The following is a 16,390-nucleotide window of genomic DNA, read 5'->3' on the forward strand; positions in this document are numbered from 1 at the left end:
CACTGTTACAAAGGTATCAATCCTAGCTAGCAGAGGCCTGGGCTGATCAATGATTCAAGCTAAAGCCCAATTAATATCCCCTTTGGACTATGTATTGTTGTCGTATTTCATTTGGAATAGAAATGCCTGTAGGGAAATGTTTGGCTTTTCATCAGAAACTGGGTTGTTCAGGTCACTCCTAAAAGGTTCTCTCTGAGCCAGTAAGAATAGCAGGAATGAGGTAAGATGTTAACTGATTCCTTGGATGAAACCTAGAACTATACCCAGAGTCCATTTTAATACCGTGATTTTTGGGGGAAATGGAGTGGAAATATCTGGTCACCATAGTAGGACTGAGTTGGGCATTTTTCAAAGATAGTAAATGCTCACTGATTCTTATACAAAAGATGGCAAGATGCAAGTGTGTGTGTGCACACCCCCACACAACACACATACCCTGGGCTTATGTTAACTTGCCCCCACTTGACAGGATAGTCAATCAAGCCATATCAGTTAAGCAACTCTGCAGGCCACCTGGATTTTCCATTTTGACCATCATTAAAAAAAAAAAAATGGGCAAATTGGTAGCCTCTTTTTGACAGTTGGCTGTGGTGCTCCTGCATGTCCTCCCTCCTTAGCATGCACTGTATCTGTGCAAAAATTCCTGTCCTAAAGAGATTTTGATGGTGATTGATGGAGCCAGCATAAATGTGAAAAAGAGAAAGGGCTTATGTGTGATGACACTATTGTTAACCCTCACAAGAACTAATCAAGAGCTTCTTCTCTTATCTGTGTCTAAATACAAAGCATTAGACAGGTGTGATTCCCCACCAGCACTTTATAATGTCCAAGCACCTTGAGGAAAACAATGATCGTATCAGAAGAGAGTCAAACCTTTTTAAGAGTATGGTAATGGCCTGCAAGAATAAGGAACTCGCCTTGCAGAGTAAAGAATGAACAACACCCCCTCCCCATACACAACAGATTTCAATTCAATATTTAAAAAGCAAGCAGAATTAAATTTAACGTGCAAATTATAGGGAAAATACCATATCAAATAATGATTTATTGAGTGAAAAAGTTTTCTATTCATTCCATCATACAATAGATTGTGCTAAGAATCATTTTGGAGGAATGTGCAGCATTCAGAAGTTGTATCTCATCATGCAGTCACTCAGCAGCATTTTATCTAAAAGTACGTGCACAGACTCAGACAATTACAAACTATTTCAGGCATGATCTACAGTGATTTTCCACACATTGTACAGTGAGAGCTCTTCATCTTGGAACAACTTGTCAAGGCAGACTGCATGCACATATATATTAGTTATTCGCTTGAAAAGACAAGTTAGAATATGAAAATATATAAGCAGCATTCATGTAATACAGAATTCCTGAGAATAGCGTGTGCTATAAATCTTTGAGAAGTAATTTGTATTCATATAAAAACCATGATATAAAACATTTCTCTCAACTAAAACAGAGTGATCTAAAACTAACACACTGCAAGGGGCTGTCAGTATTTACTGTCAACAATGATGAAGGCATAACTAGATTCTATTGCACTTTTTCGCAAAATAAACATTTCAGACAATTTTTTTTTCTCTTTTTCACATCTGTTTCGAAAGTATCAGAGAAGGCATTTTATAAACCAATGTATTACAATTTTTAAATTAAAATATTTTTCTCTTCATATTTTTCTTTCTAGTTGATCAATATGGTTTTAAACCCTAACGGGACTATATAAAAACACGGAAAGGAAATACTTCTCAAGGATACAGCTATCATTATTCCTTATACTACTCTCAGACAAATGTTGCTGTTCTGTGACCCTAACTTGGAAAAGATGTTGGTTGATGTTATTAATAGGTAGAGAGAGTATTTATACTCAGGCATGTATTTACATGTACCTAACAAAGCAAAATAAATGCAGAGGATATAAAAATGGAGGAGTGTAAAACTCCCTTGTACTTAGTAGAATTAGTTGCTACAACTGCTACAAATAAGGACGGGGAGTGTGAGAACCTCTCTGGAATCTGAATGGAAGAGTCTCACATAACAAGGGCACGTGAGGGAAGTTCAGAGTCTAAGGCCCTTTCCCTTGCTCAGAATCAGAGGACAAGGAGGAAAGTGAATATGCTTGACAAAAACAAACAATGAAACAGCTATCATCTATCCGCTTTTCTTCTGGAGAGAAAGAAGGAAAAGCTAACAAAACATTTTCAGTGTTAATATTTAGAAAATAGTTTTCTAGTAAGAGAAACATAATCGTACTAGAGAAACACTAGCATATATACGTAGTAGCTTTATTTCCATTGTGTTTGATCTGGTCTTTTAAATATTAGAAATAATGGTGCTTTGCTTGATTGGAAAAATAATAATAATCATAGTAACCATAAATATGTAGTTGTGCATATGTGTGATTTCCTTGTTTTGCAAGGAAACGTCTTAATTTCTACCATACATTTACTTCAGCTCTTCTCTTTCTTCCTTTCCAACCTCCACAACTTATGCCTCCTCTGAACTTTCTTGAGTGCACCATCACTCCTGCCTCATCTGTATGTGGAACAGACATACTCATAGATACAGAGTTGACGGTGAAATAGAAATTCCACAACAAAGCAAAATTATGTCTTTTGTGATTAATTTGACTTTGTTTCTAGAGAGTTGTTATAAATAAACCAAATCAAAACTATCAAAGAAATAATAACATAAAACTCCCTTCAGTGATGAAAAAAGAAACTAAAACACAAATAAAGGTTTTGCTTTTTTTAACAAATAATATAGATTTATATTCATGCATTACTTTCATTAGTTCATGAGTAAGAGTGCACATTGTTGAAAAAGCTTAAGTGTTGCAGAGCATCTGGCCTCAGTTTTCCTAAATAAACATATTACAATAGTAAAAACTGGTGTCAGAGCTGCATAAACCACAACATATACTACATACCATCAAGGTGCAAAGGGACAAGGAAAACCAACGTATGTACAGCATTTCAAGTTAATATTCCATGAGAGTTGTAGTAAATCATAGAGAAAAAATTAAATATACTATAAAACAGCCTTCCACAATAAAGTATGGATTTGTTGTGTTCTAAACTATGTAAGAATAGCCATTCATATTTTATAAGTATGTGGCTTTATTGGCAGTTAATACAAAAAATTGCAGTGCAACTGGCTCTGCCAGGGATAAAACAGACTTGAAGTAGCCAATGCAATGGAATATTATTTCAATGAATGCCGTTCTTTTTGGAATCTTGGATTTTTGGTTTGACTACTAAAGGTGATGTACAACTCTTCAACTGCATAGTCAATGTAAAGCAGCATAAATCCCCTGTGGCACAGAACCATAATCTCAGCAAGAGACAAGGGCAATTACTACCAACCTGTAAACTGAAGGGATGTGGAGTTCTGGCAGCCAAGGCAAGAATTTGTTTAAGTCATTTCTTATAAGTACCTGGACTCAATCATACTTTCCAAAGTCAAATTAGTATGTGGGTGAAGACTGCTTGATACTTTAAGCCATGCCTGGCTTGTGAACATTTACATGGAAATCTGTCTTTGAAAACCTCACCAGCCTCTTTCTCATTACACTGCAGTTGATGGAAGGCAGAGGTCTCCAAGCATACAACTCCCTGAGACTGGTTCTGAGAATGACATCCTGGCTTCCTGCAATGTCAATCTAACCCTTTTTAAGGTCATCAAGTCATTGTTTTCTTCCCTACAAGCCTGGATATTTCAAATCCCAAATATGGCGGTGATACATTTCCAAGTAGCGTATTATACACGTGGTTTGCCAAGCATGCCTTCCTCCTAGATTCCACCTAGCATTCAAAGTTGCCATCATTTCTTCCCATTACTGTTATCACCCCTACTGGGTAACAGGTGTCAACTAAGGCCATTCATGGTGAACAGGCTGACCACTTTTTCTCCGTTGTTGTTGCAAATGTTCCAGTTCAGCCTCATACATCATTTCTTGAACTAAGTACTTCTCCCGTCGTATTCGGTCATGTAGACCCTTTGGTACATCTGGAATCAGGTATGCGATGAATGACTTTATCCCAAAAACAAGGTGCTGCAAATTTAAATGTGAAAAGTACAGTTTTCAAAGATTCTGAAATGTTAATTATAAAAAAGTACAACAATGAACAATGTTGCATTTGGCTTGAATCAAGCATCAGAACTTAGTATGTACCATCTAGAATATTAATACCTTCAAAAATTATATTGAAAACACTACTGTTGCCTTCTTCACATAAGTATCAGGACAAAACAAAAAATTACTTCCTCTTTTTGCTGTAACATGTTGATATCACTTTATAAGCACCAAGTAAATCCTAAATTCATACCTATAAAATCTTTACATATTATGAAATATTATTATGACATGAATTGTTATACACAGATGAGAAAGATCATATCCAGGGAGAACCCATGTCCAATAGATCATAACATATATCATGTAAACCACATAGAATGCAATCTGCCTGTTATGGTAGCATTAGACTCAAACTCAGAAAATGCATTTTTCATGTCTATTAAGTTCACATATCACCATAGCTGCTTTAAATATTTTACCTTTATTATATAATTGTTCTATGATGAAAAACATATTACTTTTATTATTACTTCTTTGAGACAGCATCTCATTCTTTTGCCCAGGTTGGAGTGCAGTGGTATATACACAGCTGACTGCAGCCTCCATCTCCTAGGCTTAAGCGATCCTCCTGCCTCAGACTCCCAAGTAGCTAGGAACACAGTTGCCTGCCACTACACTTGGATAATTTTTTTAAAAAATTTTGTAGATACAAGGTCTTACCATGTTGCCCAGACTGGCCTCAAGCTCCTGAGCTCAAGTTATCCTCCCACCTTGGCCTCCCAAAGTGCTGGGATTACAGTTGGGAGCCACTGCGCCTGGTCAATATTTTGAAAAATGAACTGACAAAAGTAATGCATTTTAAAAAAAGCAGGAATAAAACTCAAAGGCAGTGTGTCTGTGGTTAGAAGTATACATGTTGAATGAGGCTGCTTGAATCTGAATCCTACACTTATCAGCTATTTAACCTCAGGCAAATCACCTATATTCTGTGTCATATCCCTAAAATGGTGATAATAGTAATACCTCTTAAAGGTTGGCATAAGTATTAAATGAATATGTGTGTGTGTATATATAAATACACACATACCATATATGTATATATATATTTGTGTGTGTGTGTGTGTGTGTGTGTATATATATATGGCTCAGGGATTGCTTGTCATAGCGTGAGCCCTGCTTAAATATTACCTCCTGTTATTATAAATGCATCCTGTTTTTCCCAGGAAGAAGAGTAGATCTTTCAATTTCTCAGAAAGGAAAAAATATGATACTAATAGAGTTAGCATAATCTGTGGAAAATAACACGTTCCTAATGGATTCTTAGTAGATAATAGTCTACGTGGAAAAGAATTCAAGGTACTTTAACTGGGCTTATTATATGTGTCCCAAGAAACTGTACTGTAGAGTAGATCATAGTAAGGCAGGTCATATTTTTCCATATAAAAGCAAATAATCAGAAGTTCTTTCTTGATAAAATATTTGATATTCACAGAAATATCCAGGAATGGGCCTTAAGGGTATAGGAATAAAATTCAAAACCTTTGCTATAATTAAATTAGTAAGGAGGGATATGCTTCAAGTTCCTGAGGAAAAAATAATTTAGTATACCTTTCTTTTCTTTCTTTTTTTTTTTTTTAGATGGAGTTTCACACTTGCTGGCCAGGCTAGAGTGCAAAGCCGTGATCTCGACTCACCACAACTTCCGCCTCCCGGGTTCAAGTGATTCTCCTGCCTCAACCTCCTGAGTAGCTGGGATTACAGGCATGCACCACTGCACCTGGCTAATTTTGTATTTTTAGTAGAGACGGGGTTTCTCCATGTTGGTCAGGCTGCTTCGAACTCCTGACCTCAGGTGATCCGCCTGCCTTGGCCTCCCAAAGTTCTGGGATTACAGGTGTGAGCCACCACACCTGGCCAAGTTAGTATAATTTTAATAACACTGACTAGTGGAATTTAATGCAGAATTATTTTATAATTAAAAAGTTTATTCAACTCATTCTAAATGGCACTCTAAGGGGAAAATATTTAATACAATAAAAGATAGTCTCTTCAATAAATGGTGGAGGGAAAATTGGATATCTATGTACAGAAGAATGAAAACAGAACCCTATCTCTTACCAAATTCAAAAATAAAATCAAAATGGATTAAAGACAGGTGTAAGTCCAAAACTATGAAACCACTAGAAGAAAAACACTGGGGAAATGCTTTAGGACATAGACCTGGGCAGAGATTTTTTTGGGGTAAGTCCTCAAAAGCATGGGCAATAAAAACAAAAATAGACAAATGAGATCACATCAAGCTAAAAAGTTCCTGCATGGCAAATAAAAAAAATCTACAGAACAGACAACTGATAGAGTTGAGAAAATATTTCCAAACTATCCATCTGACAAAGGATTAATAAATTTGATGAAATATCATATAGAAGACAGAGAAAATGTTCTAAATGTGAATCAATCTCATGGCTAGCTCTCTATATATCTAAAAACAATAAAATGGGTAAGGTACAAAATAAGTTTCATGAAACAATACCATTGAAGTAATTTTGAAAAGGAACACTAAAATTAACACTATGTATTTTTTTTGTAAACAAACACATATGCAAGTAAATATATGGGAGAATTTATACAGATGAAAAGGGAGGGGATGTTTTTGGAATGGGTGGGTAATGGAATTAGCAACGGTGAAAGAAGAAGAAAAAAAATAGTGACGAAATTACATGGATCAATGATGACAGTTTGCTTTGAATCCATGCATTTTATTAACTTTGTTCATTTGAGCTCCAAAATAAGATGGGAGAAGAAGTGTAAATAAAAACACAATAGAAGTTTTTTTAATCACTGGATTGGAAATATGCCTTAACTCTTATGTTAGACACTCTCACTTCATTAGAGATATGTATACAGGTGCAAAGTCGTTAAGTAATAGAATTTCAGTCCCGGATGATACCCTTAGGGGTAAGCATTTTATTTTAAAGATGAAGGATATTTCACTACAAAATTTGAAGTACTTTTTGGAGATCAGTTGAGAGGTATATTACCTTTAAAAATATTTGTTCCAAAAGTCTTAGATATGGCTACCTTTTCTCTGAATAAATTGGTGTGCCCATGTAAAACAGATGCATTTAAAGTCTTTTTATTGACCTTAGTGGTACCTCAGGGAGTATATACTCAATATATCCCAGTGCTAAATTCTTCACTGTATTGAAATAATGATATGCTAAATGAGGCAATAATACAATAGCTTCTGCCAAATTTCTTCACAGGATTACAATCAGATATTATTGTATGGATCTGATAATCAAAGTCTCTGCATTTTTAAATAAAATGTTCTCAAGCACAATTTATTGAATCATCCAGTGTTCCTTATACAAACATGTAAGTGATCAACTGTAATTGGAATTGATTGTTCAGAAAATCAGTTTTTTCCACCCCAATGAATCGATATGGATTCCTTTATCAGATGATGAAAATCATCCTTTCCTTTTTAAACTTGGTTACTAAAAGACTCAAAAGTAGGAGGCTCAAAAGTTTTCAGCTCAACTGTGCAGTAGCTTTTTTTTTTTTAACCCTGATTTCCTGGTATTTAAATTAATGTACACTCTTACATTATTCAGCGCTTGCTTTTCTGTACTTGTAATAATGCTTTCATTGTATTAAAGCCTTTTACGGGACCTACTTAAGTGTTTTTGTGGAAGTCTGTGAGGAACTGATTTCGAAGAGGCAGATGATAAATCATTTAGAAGAGCATTTATCCATAGTCATTTTCAACTCAGCTTGTGACTAACCTCAAATACAATAATGAAGGCCAATCTAGCAGCAAGAATATGCCAGTATTGTAAAGTAAACTCATAGGGCTTGGAACTCCAGGGGGGGCCTCTGTAGTCTCTGTACCTGAAATCCACAAAAACAAAGAGAATGACAAATAGAGATCAAACAGTGGAGGCCCAAATTTTCTTGATTTGCCCAAATGCCAAAATAACAGTTTAAATGTGCTCATTAACATGCAGTGGGGAATACATGGAATGGTGAAAGCAAGCAGGAAAGAAACTATTATAAGTACCTGCAATAACCAGATTTTCCCATGCCAAGCTCACTCAGGTCAAAGAAGGATAGGCTATTGTTGACATATCCCTTTAAGCAACTGGGAGAAAAGAAAAATATCATGTGATTCAAAGATTCATACATTTCTAGCCTAATTAATGTATTACAAATGCCAGGATTTTATAAATGTATTATTCTTTCCATTCTAACGATAAACTTTTAGCAACTAAGCTCTTTTATTCCATTCCCTAACTTTCATAATTGTACCTTAATGAGACAGATTCCTGCCCTGCCATTTTCTCCCAATAATTCCTATATTGCCTTTTCATCTGGTTTATGTTTATTAAGTAGTTTCCACACACTAGACATTCTGATAATTACTTTCTATGTATTAAAACTCTATAAAATATGTTTTATAAATATACATGCACATAATACTGTTCAATTATAATTAAGTAGTTAATAAACATTGCTTATTCTTAACTTATTCAACATATATATTTATTCAAGACCTATGATTTGTTGGAAAAATTCTCGATGCTTGGTACTTAACAGTGAACAGAACAGGCAAAAACCCCTATCCTTGTGCAGCTTACATTCTAGTAGGGTGGGAGAGGGGAGAGATACGCACACAATAAACATAATTAATAAGTAAATTGTATTGAATGTTAAAATGCAGTAGGTGCTATGAAAATAAAAATGAAGTAATTCTTCCAGACGGGATATTGTTAAGTCAGCATTCCTACAGTAACAAAAATCCAGTTTTTAAAGACAATGAAGATGTATGGAAACAAGAACTAGATGAATGAACGTTCCAGAGAGAGAAAAGTCCTTCCTAGGGAAATTGGCAATCACCTATTCTTTCCCTTTCCTGGAGGCATTCATTTGCCAAATCTGGGTGAATACTAAGAATTAGGCTCAGTTCAACTGTGCAGTAGCTTTTTGTTGTTGTTGTTGTTGTTGTTAACCCTGATTTCCTGGTATTTAAATTAAGGTACACTCTTACATTAGAGTCTGTACCAAGGGCAATAGAAACCAATGAGTTTTACCAATGGCATGGGGCTGGTGTGACAGATTGGAAGGTACAGACGCCCCATATGCCTGGATGTTTTTCTCATGAGATATTTGCTAAGTTCTTGGGCAGCCCGGAAAGCTGGAGGTGGGAGTGAATTTGGTTTTCAAAAGGCAGAATGAAATCTTCGAGAGTGTCACAGCACTTAAGAGAAAAAGGCCTCTACAAGTCCTACTGCAAGAAGGAGGGGGCCTGCCACTAATAGCTTCTCAAAAGTTTTGAGGCAGTGGAAGGCCGAAAGATAAGTTTGAGTTGTCCATAGGCCATAAATGAATCTCATGACCAAGTGGAGCTAATTCTCGCAATACGAGGTTTTTTCTATCATATAAAATCGCTCAGTGGAACACACTACATTAATAGAACAAAAAGAAAACCATAGGATTATATTAATAAATAAATGTTTCATAAAATTCAACTGGAGATACAATAAACACTACTCAACAAACCAAAAATCTGGTAGGATCTTAATCTGATGAAGAATGTCTACATAAATACATATAGCTAATATCACATATGTTGAACACTTTCTCCTGAAGTCAGTGAGAAGACAAACACTTAACTGGAATTAACACAAAGAAACAATATATAAATATGACTTTATTCACATATGCATAGTTATGTATATAGGAAATATAAAATAATCTAAAACCCATTTGCATTAATGAGTGAATTTAGCAAGGTCACTAGATAGATACAAGGTCAATATAGAAAAAATATTTCAGCAGCAAACAAAAGAAAATAAAATTTAAATGAATACTACTTATAGTGACATTACAAATACCAAATATCTGGGTATAAATCTAAAAATGCCATATAGGACCTCTACGCTGGCATCTAAAAACAAACAAACAAACCACATGTCTCAGAGAATTCAATAAACACTTAAGTAAATGGAGTCCGCATGTTTAAAGACTGGTTGTTAAAATGTCAATTCTCTCAAATTTTTAAAAAATGGTAACTGATAAATTGAATCTAAAGTTTATATGTAAATGTCAAGAATCTATATTAGCAACATCAGTGTTGAAGAAGAAAATGTACAGAAGATTACAGCACATAATATTGACTTACTGTAAAGCTACAGTAATTAAGACACCGTGATCTTCATACAAGGAAAGGCAATAGGCCAGTGAAGAGGAGATAGTTCAAAAACTGATCCACAAATACACATTCACCTGATTTATGACAAGAATGGCCCTGCCATCCTTGGTGAAATAATTGTCTTTTCAACAAATGGTGCTGGAGAAATTGGATGTTCTTAAAGAAAGTAATGTAAACCTTTGACTACCACACAACATAATAGATTAGGCTAAGGGAAATTGGAATTAGGGGGTTAAAATTTCACATAGAGTCCTTAGGGTAGACTTTGTTAAGAAGGTAACATGAAGAAAGATTAGGAGTTGAGAGAGGCAGCCATGAGGGTATCTGGGGATGGGCAGTTTCAAGCAGAAAAAGCAGAGTCCTTGGCATGTACTGGGGACTGTGAGAGGGCAGCGGTGGTGGAAACAAAGGGAGGGAGGGAAATAGTGTTGGAAAATGAGTTCCGAGAAGAAGCTCACTTTGTATGAATGTAGGGAGGATTCTGGCTCTTAGAGTGAAATAAGAAGACACTACTTTGTTTTGAGCACATGAATCACATGAATGAACTTAAGTTTTAAGTAAGATTATTCAAGGATCCAGGTGAGAGATGATAGTGTCTTGCGCTAGGTGGTGGCAGTGGAAGTGGTATGAACAGGAGATGTTTAGAAAGCAGGGTCAACATGTTTCCCAGTGGATTGTGTGGGGCGTGAAAAAAAAAAGTATTCAAGGCTGATTACCAAGGATCATGGCCTGAGCCACTATAAATATGAAATTGATGTTAACTGAGATGGGGAAGACCAAACGTGAAGCAGGACTGGGTGAAATTTGGACTTTAAATTTGGGCATGGCAAGTTTTAGATGTTTATTAGACATGTAAGAGGAGATGCCAAGTAGATAGTGGAATATTCAAGGCTAGAATTCAGGTGTGAGAGTAGATTGATCCATGAAACTGAATTAGATGGTCAAGGAAATAAACAGAAATACAGACGATAGTAAGTCCATAGATTGAGCCCTTGGGGAACTCCAAAATTAAAGCTGAGAGATGAGGAGAACTAGCAGACATGATTGGTTAGGTGTGGCTGGTGGGGTAGCAGGAAAACCAAAATTATGTGGCTTTCTGAAAGTCAAGTGAATAAAGTATATTAAGAAGGGAATGATCAATTGTCAAATGCTGCTGAGAGGCCAAATGATGTGAGAACTGGAGTCGACAAGTGGGTTTGACAATGTGAAAGTCATCATGACATCTCGATGGAGCCATGGGGCATATGTGTTACTGAAGAGAGTTTAAAAGGGAAGAGGAGAAGGGGAATTGGAGAACATAGGAAGAGAAAGATCTTTGGATGCAGTTTTTGTGATAAATGGGAGCAAAGACATAAAGATGTAACTGGAAGGCAGCTGGGACAAGGAGGACTTTACTGACTAGAAGAATAAAAGCATGTTTCAATGTTAATGTGAAAAAGTAAATAGAGGCAAAATACATAATGTATGAGAAAAAGGGGTGAATTACTAGAATGATGGTCTCAGAGAAAGAGAAAGAGATCCAGGACATAAGTGGAGGAATTTTGCCTTCAAAATGGGAGCACAGATGGTTCTATTTCTAGGAACTTGGAGGAGGCAGGCTATATGGGACACATACTGTAGGTAGGAAGATGTGATAATAGATGTCTGTGGAAGATCTTTTCTAATTGATTCAATTTTTCTTAAGTAGGAAGCAAGATCAGGTCAGAGTAAGAATAAAAAAGGAGGTGCAGAAGGCTTGAGGAGCAAGGAGAAAGTATGATAAACTTCTCTAAAAAAGTAAATGGGCAAATGAACTAGGAAAATAAAATACGTTTGTCAGGTTCACACAAAGTATGTGATACAAATTTAAAGTGAAACTAGTCGGTGTGGTAGTTCATTTTCCTTCATTCATATGCAGCTGCATGAGTGCAGTGCAGAGTAGACAAAGAGTTTGGAGAACCAAGGATGTGATTCTGCATTTCCGTAACAAAGTGAATGGAGGAAAGACCTACGTATCCAAGGAAGTGGTTATGGTGATTGGGCAACTGGTTTGTAAGATGGTTAAGGATGGAAAAGAGGACATTAAAGGAAAGGGGGGGGCAAGAATGAGTTATTATGACCAATGCCTTAGAGATCTAGGTGAGTTCAAAGAATTGTTAAAATTAATTAATTTTTACAACAACCTTAAAAGATATATATTTTATCTCCATCATAATGATTAAAGAATTGAAGTTTAAAGGGATTAAGTAACTTTATCTAGGCCTGTAATTTCAAAAACGTTTGGCCTCAGAACCCCTTTGTATTTAAAAAATTATTGAGGATCTGAAGAAGCTTTTTTTCTTTTTTTCACAAAGATGTATCATTGATATTTTAACATATTCAAAATTAAAGCTGAGAAATTTAGAAAATGTCTGTTACTTCATTTAAAAACAAAAATAATTCATATTAAGGTAAATTAATATAAATGACCTGTTTCTTAAAGAAAAATACCTATATTTTCCAAAAGAAAAACATACTGAGAATGACATTAAATGTTTGCAAATCCCTTTAATGCCTGTTTTAACAGAAGACAGCTAGATTCTCATATCTGGTTCTATATAAAATCTATTGCAATATGTTGTTTTGGTCGAAGAAAAAACAGAAAATCTGGTCTCATATATTAAGACTATTTTAATAGTACTTGAAACAATTGTGGATATTTTTCATTGACATTCCCTCAAAGCTCTACATGTGATACTTTCTAACATTTAGTTGCAATGTGGAATTAAACCATATCAATGAAGTTTTTATTCTGTTACATTAAAATCCCTAAGTCTAACTTGTATTTTAAATTCGTCTTTAATTCATTCATGATTTTGTAACATCAAATATGGGTTATTTGGAAAATATTCATTCCTGGAATCATGCAGCTCTTCCAAATGTTGACATATTTTTACTACATACCATGAAAAAACTCACGATTGTTAATATCGCCATTTATTTTTATCAGAAAAAAATCTAACAGCATTGGGAAGCTTTTAAGCTCAAAGTGGTAAATAAAAGTTATCCAAAATTCTAACTTTCACTTCAGTGCTTGAACTTTTTCAATGGCAATAAATATAGCAATTATTTTCTTAAAAATGACAGGCTAGTTGTGAGCATTCTGTAAAAGACTGCTAAGTATCCAAGTCTGAATAATCATAGTTTGTCTGGCAATCATTATTTAATGTTGGAAAAAAGTTTGCTCAGTTTGTAACTCCAACGATCACATGAGTGTTTTTTTTTTCTTTGAGATGACCATCAATCACACTTTGGAATTAAGCAGAAAGTGGTTTATGCACACTTCCTATTTTGTCACATGAAATATTTAAAAGACATCTATTCAATAGTGGAGATTTTATTAAATCAATAATTATTGCTGCTTCACTGAGGACACACTGAACTTCTTATTGAAATTTTTTATGTTGGCCAAATTATGGTGAGGAATACAATCACTACTAATACTGTTTGGTACCACTGCCTTTAGTTACGCGAAACTACCAGAAACTTTATTCACCAATATTTTTGGATCGCTAGAGAAAATGTCAATATATGAAAAGGGCAAATTATATCTTAATTTCATTATAAAAATGGCACTGACTTCATGGACCCCTGAAGGAGATCTGCAGACCACATGTTAAGAAGGACTGCCCTCGGACAACGGTTGTTGGAACCTAGATTCAAACATGCATCTATCTGATCCTAAACCTTGAATTCTTAATTACAGAGCTATGCTGGCTTCACTCCATTCGTTGTCCATACTAGAGCCAATAATTTATCATTTCATCTACTCTCTTGCCAATATCCTCCCCTCCCACTGTCATCTTGTCCTTTTGCCCCCTCCGAAAATTTCCAATCTGAATGAATCTATGCCAATGTAGCTGCTAAGCATACAGGGAAAATAATTAAACAGGGTGCTCCTCTGAATGTGTGCTGTCAGTGTAACATAAGCCCTCCACATCTTTGCTTGAAATTAATCTATATTCCTAACCGATGAATATGGAGAAGATGTCGGGGGCTATCTATATGAAACGCAGGCTCTGGAATGTAGAGTACTAGATACCCAGTCAATCTCATTGTCATTTGCCACTAGGTGGCAGTGAAGACACTGGCAAATAATGCTATGGAAGAGGGCTCCTTAACAAGCCTGTATGTTTTAAATCCTTAACATCCGCTTCTAGATTATTTTGAATTAAGAAAAAAGAGGGTTTTTTAAACTACTAATACAAAATCCCACTTACACTTAGAGAGTGCTTTACAGTTCATAAGATCTTATCTCTGACACCATTTCTTAAGCATAAGGGCTTTTTTGGGGGTGTTTTTTTTTTTTTTTTGAGACAGAGTTTCGCCCTGTCATCCAGGCTGGAGTGCAATGGCACAATCTCGGCTCACTGCAACCTCTGCCTCTCGAGTTCAAACGATTCTCCTACCTCAGTCTCCCAAGTAGCTGGGATTACAGGCACCTGCCACCACACCCAGCTAATTTTTGTGTTTTTAGTAGAGACGGGATTTCATCATGTTGGCCAGGCTGGTCTTGAACTCTTGACCTTGTGATCTGCCCACCTCGGCCCCTCAAAGTGCTGGGGTTAGAGGCCTGAGCCACCGCACCCGGCTGAACATTTCTTATTATGAACCAACTAGGTCCAGATTAATGATGTGTCTTTCACTAAAAGGCAAAGTTAGAACTCAAACCTAAAATGTCTGGCTTCAAGTTAAAATCCTGTGACAAGACCCCAAAATATGCAATATATGAAGGAAATATCCATTCCCTTATCACCTATCTGAAAAATTGAGACATTTATATACAGAAAGATATTTCATTGATCTGAGAAAACGTCCGTTCCTCAGCAGTTAACAGTGGATTTCCTCCTATTCCAGGGCTCATCCTGCTTGTGGCACGTGTCCTGCATCCAGATCAGCTGCACACCCAAAGCTGCTCCTGCAGGAAGCAGGAGAAGCAGCTTCTCCTGTCACTTCTTCCACACCTAAGGCTGATCTCTAGCTACAGCTCTGTGTTATGTGCCTACAACTCCTCTCTGTTCCTCAAATCCAATGCTCTCTTACATTTTCCCCTAGTACTTTATTTCAGTAAGGAAAGAGTTGAAAAAACCTGTATCACCTAAAGCAGTGGTTCTAAACTGGGTGATTTTGTCCCTCAGCGGACATCTGGCAATGCCCAGAGATAATTATGGTTGTCACAACTTTGGGAGTATGGAGGTTACTATTGGTATCTACTGGGTGGTAACAAGGGTGCTGCTAAACATCCTACAATGTACAAGACAGCCCCTCTGACCTCCATGAAAAGATAGAATTACCTGATCTAAAACATCAACAGAGAAGAAGTTGAGAAACTGTTTGTAAAGAGTGGATTTAAATTTTAAAAGAAAATACATGGGAGACGGATTTTTTGCGTCCTGAAAACACTTAGTTGTAAATCCCTTTTGAAAATCTCTAGTCACAGAGCTGACAGTTTCTTCAAATTCTGCTTCTCCCCAGAAACTAGCACTGCTCCATTCAGCAATTTGATTAGCCAGTATAGGTTGCAATTTCCACATCTATATGGTAAGAAGATTACATTCTTACCATATAGATGATAAGAAGTTATTCTAAGACAACTTCTATTCACAGAATGTAACTTCTAAATACATTTTTTACTATTTTGATACTTGTGATGCATTTCCAAGTAAAAACATTAGATGGACTCTAAGATTATTTGCTATAATAACACTGTTGTCCTTTTCACTTTGCTTCATTTCATCTAATAAACACATTATAAATGCAAGGCTAAGAAACACCACCCTAAATGGTCATAGAACAAAACTTCCCAGTCAGATCCCATTTTAATTACAAATGTAAAACATATCAGGAGAATGTTTAAATTTAAACCTTACTTTTCACTTGGTTCTACATGATTTGCACAGGGGCCATATTTGTATTCGTAGACAAAACGTGGGATGTAATCAGAAGTAATAGCAATTACAAATGCATTGGTGATCACAGCCAATATACCGATTCCTTCGAGAATTCCAAGCCAGATACCTGAAAAGAGAAAGATTAATCATGGTGAACAAAAATGAAAAATATGAAAAGCCTGCAAATAATCT

At 35.8% G+C, this 16,390-nt stretch overlaps 1 protein-coding gene across 1 annotated transcript in view; it reads right to left on the reverse strand.

Annotated features, from left to right (window-relative positions):
• Nucleotides 1-1,021: 1,021 nt before the first annotated feature.
• ANO3 (anoctamin 3) overlaps nt 1,022-16,390 on the reverse strand; it is a 335,023-nt gene continuing 319,654 nt past the window's right edge. Inside the window, 4 exon segments of the mRNA NM_001265904.1 lie at nt 1,022-4,054; nt 7,864-7,969; nt 8,139-8,219; nt 16,178-16,325. Of these exon segments, the coding sequence (NP_001252833.1) occupies nt 3,872-4,054; nt 7,864-7,969; nt 8,139-8,219; nt 16,178-16,325 (518 nt within the window). The 3' untranslated portion in view covers nt 1,022-3,871.

Source organism: Macaca mulatta, chromosome 14 (assembly GCF_049350105.2).
Source record: "Macaca mulatta isolate MMU2019108-1 chromosome 14, T2T-MMU8v2.0, whole genome shotgun sequence".
Lineage (NCBI taxonomy): Eukaryota > Metazoa > Chordata > Mammalia > Primates > Cercopithecidae > Macaca > Macaca mulatta.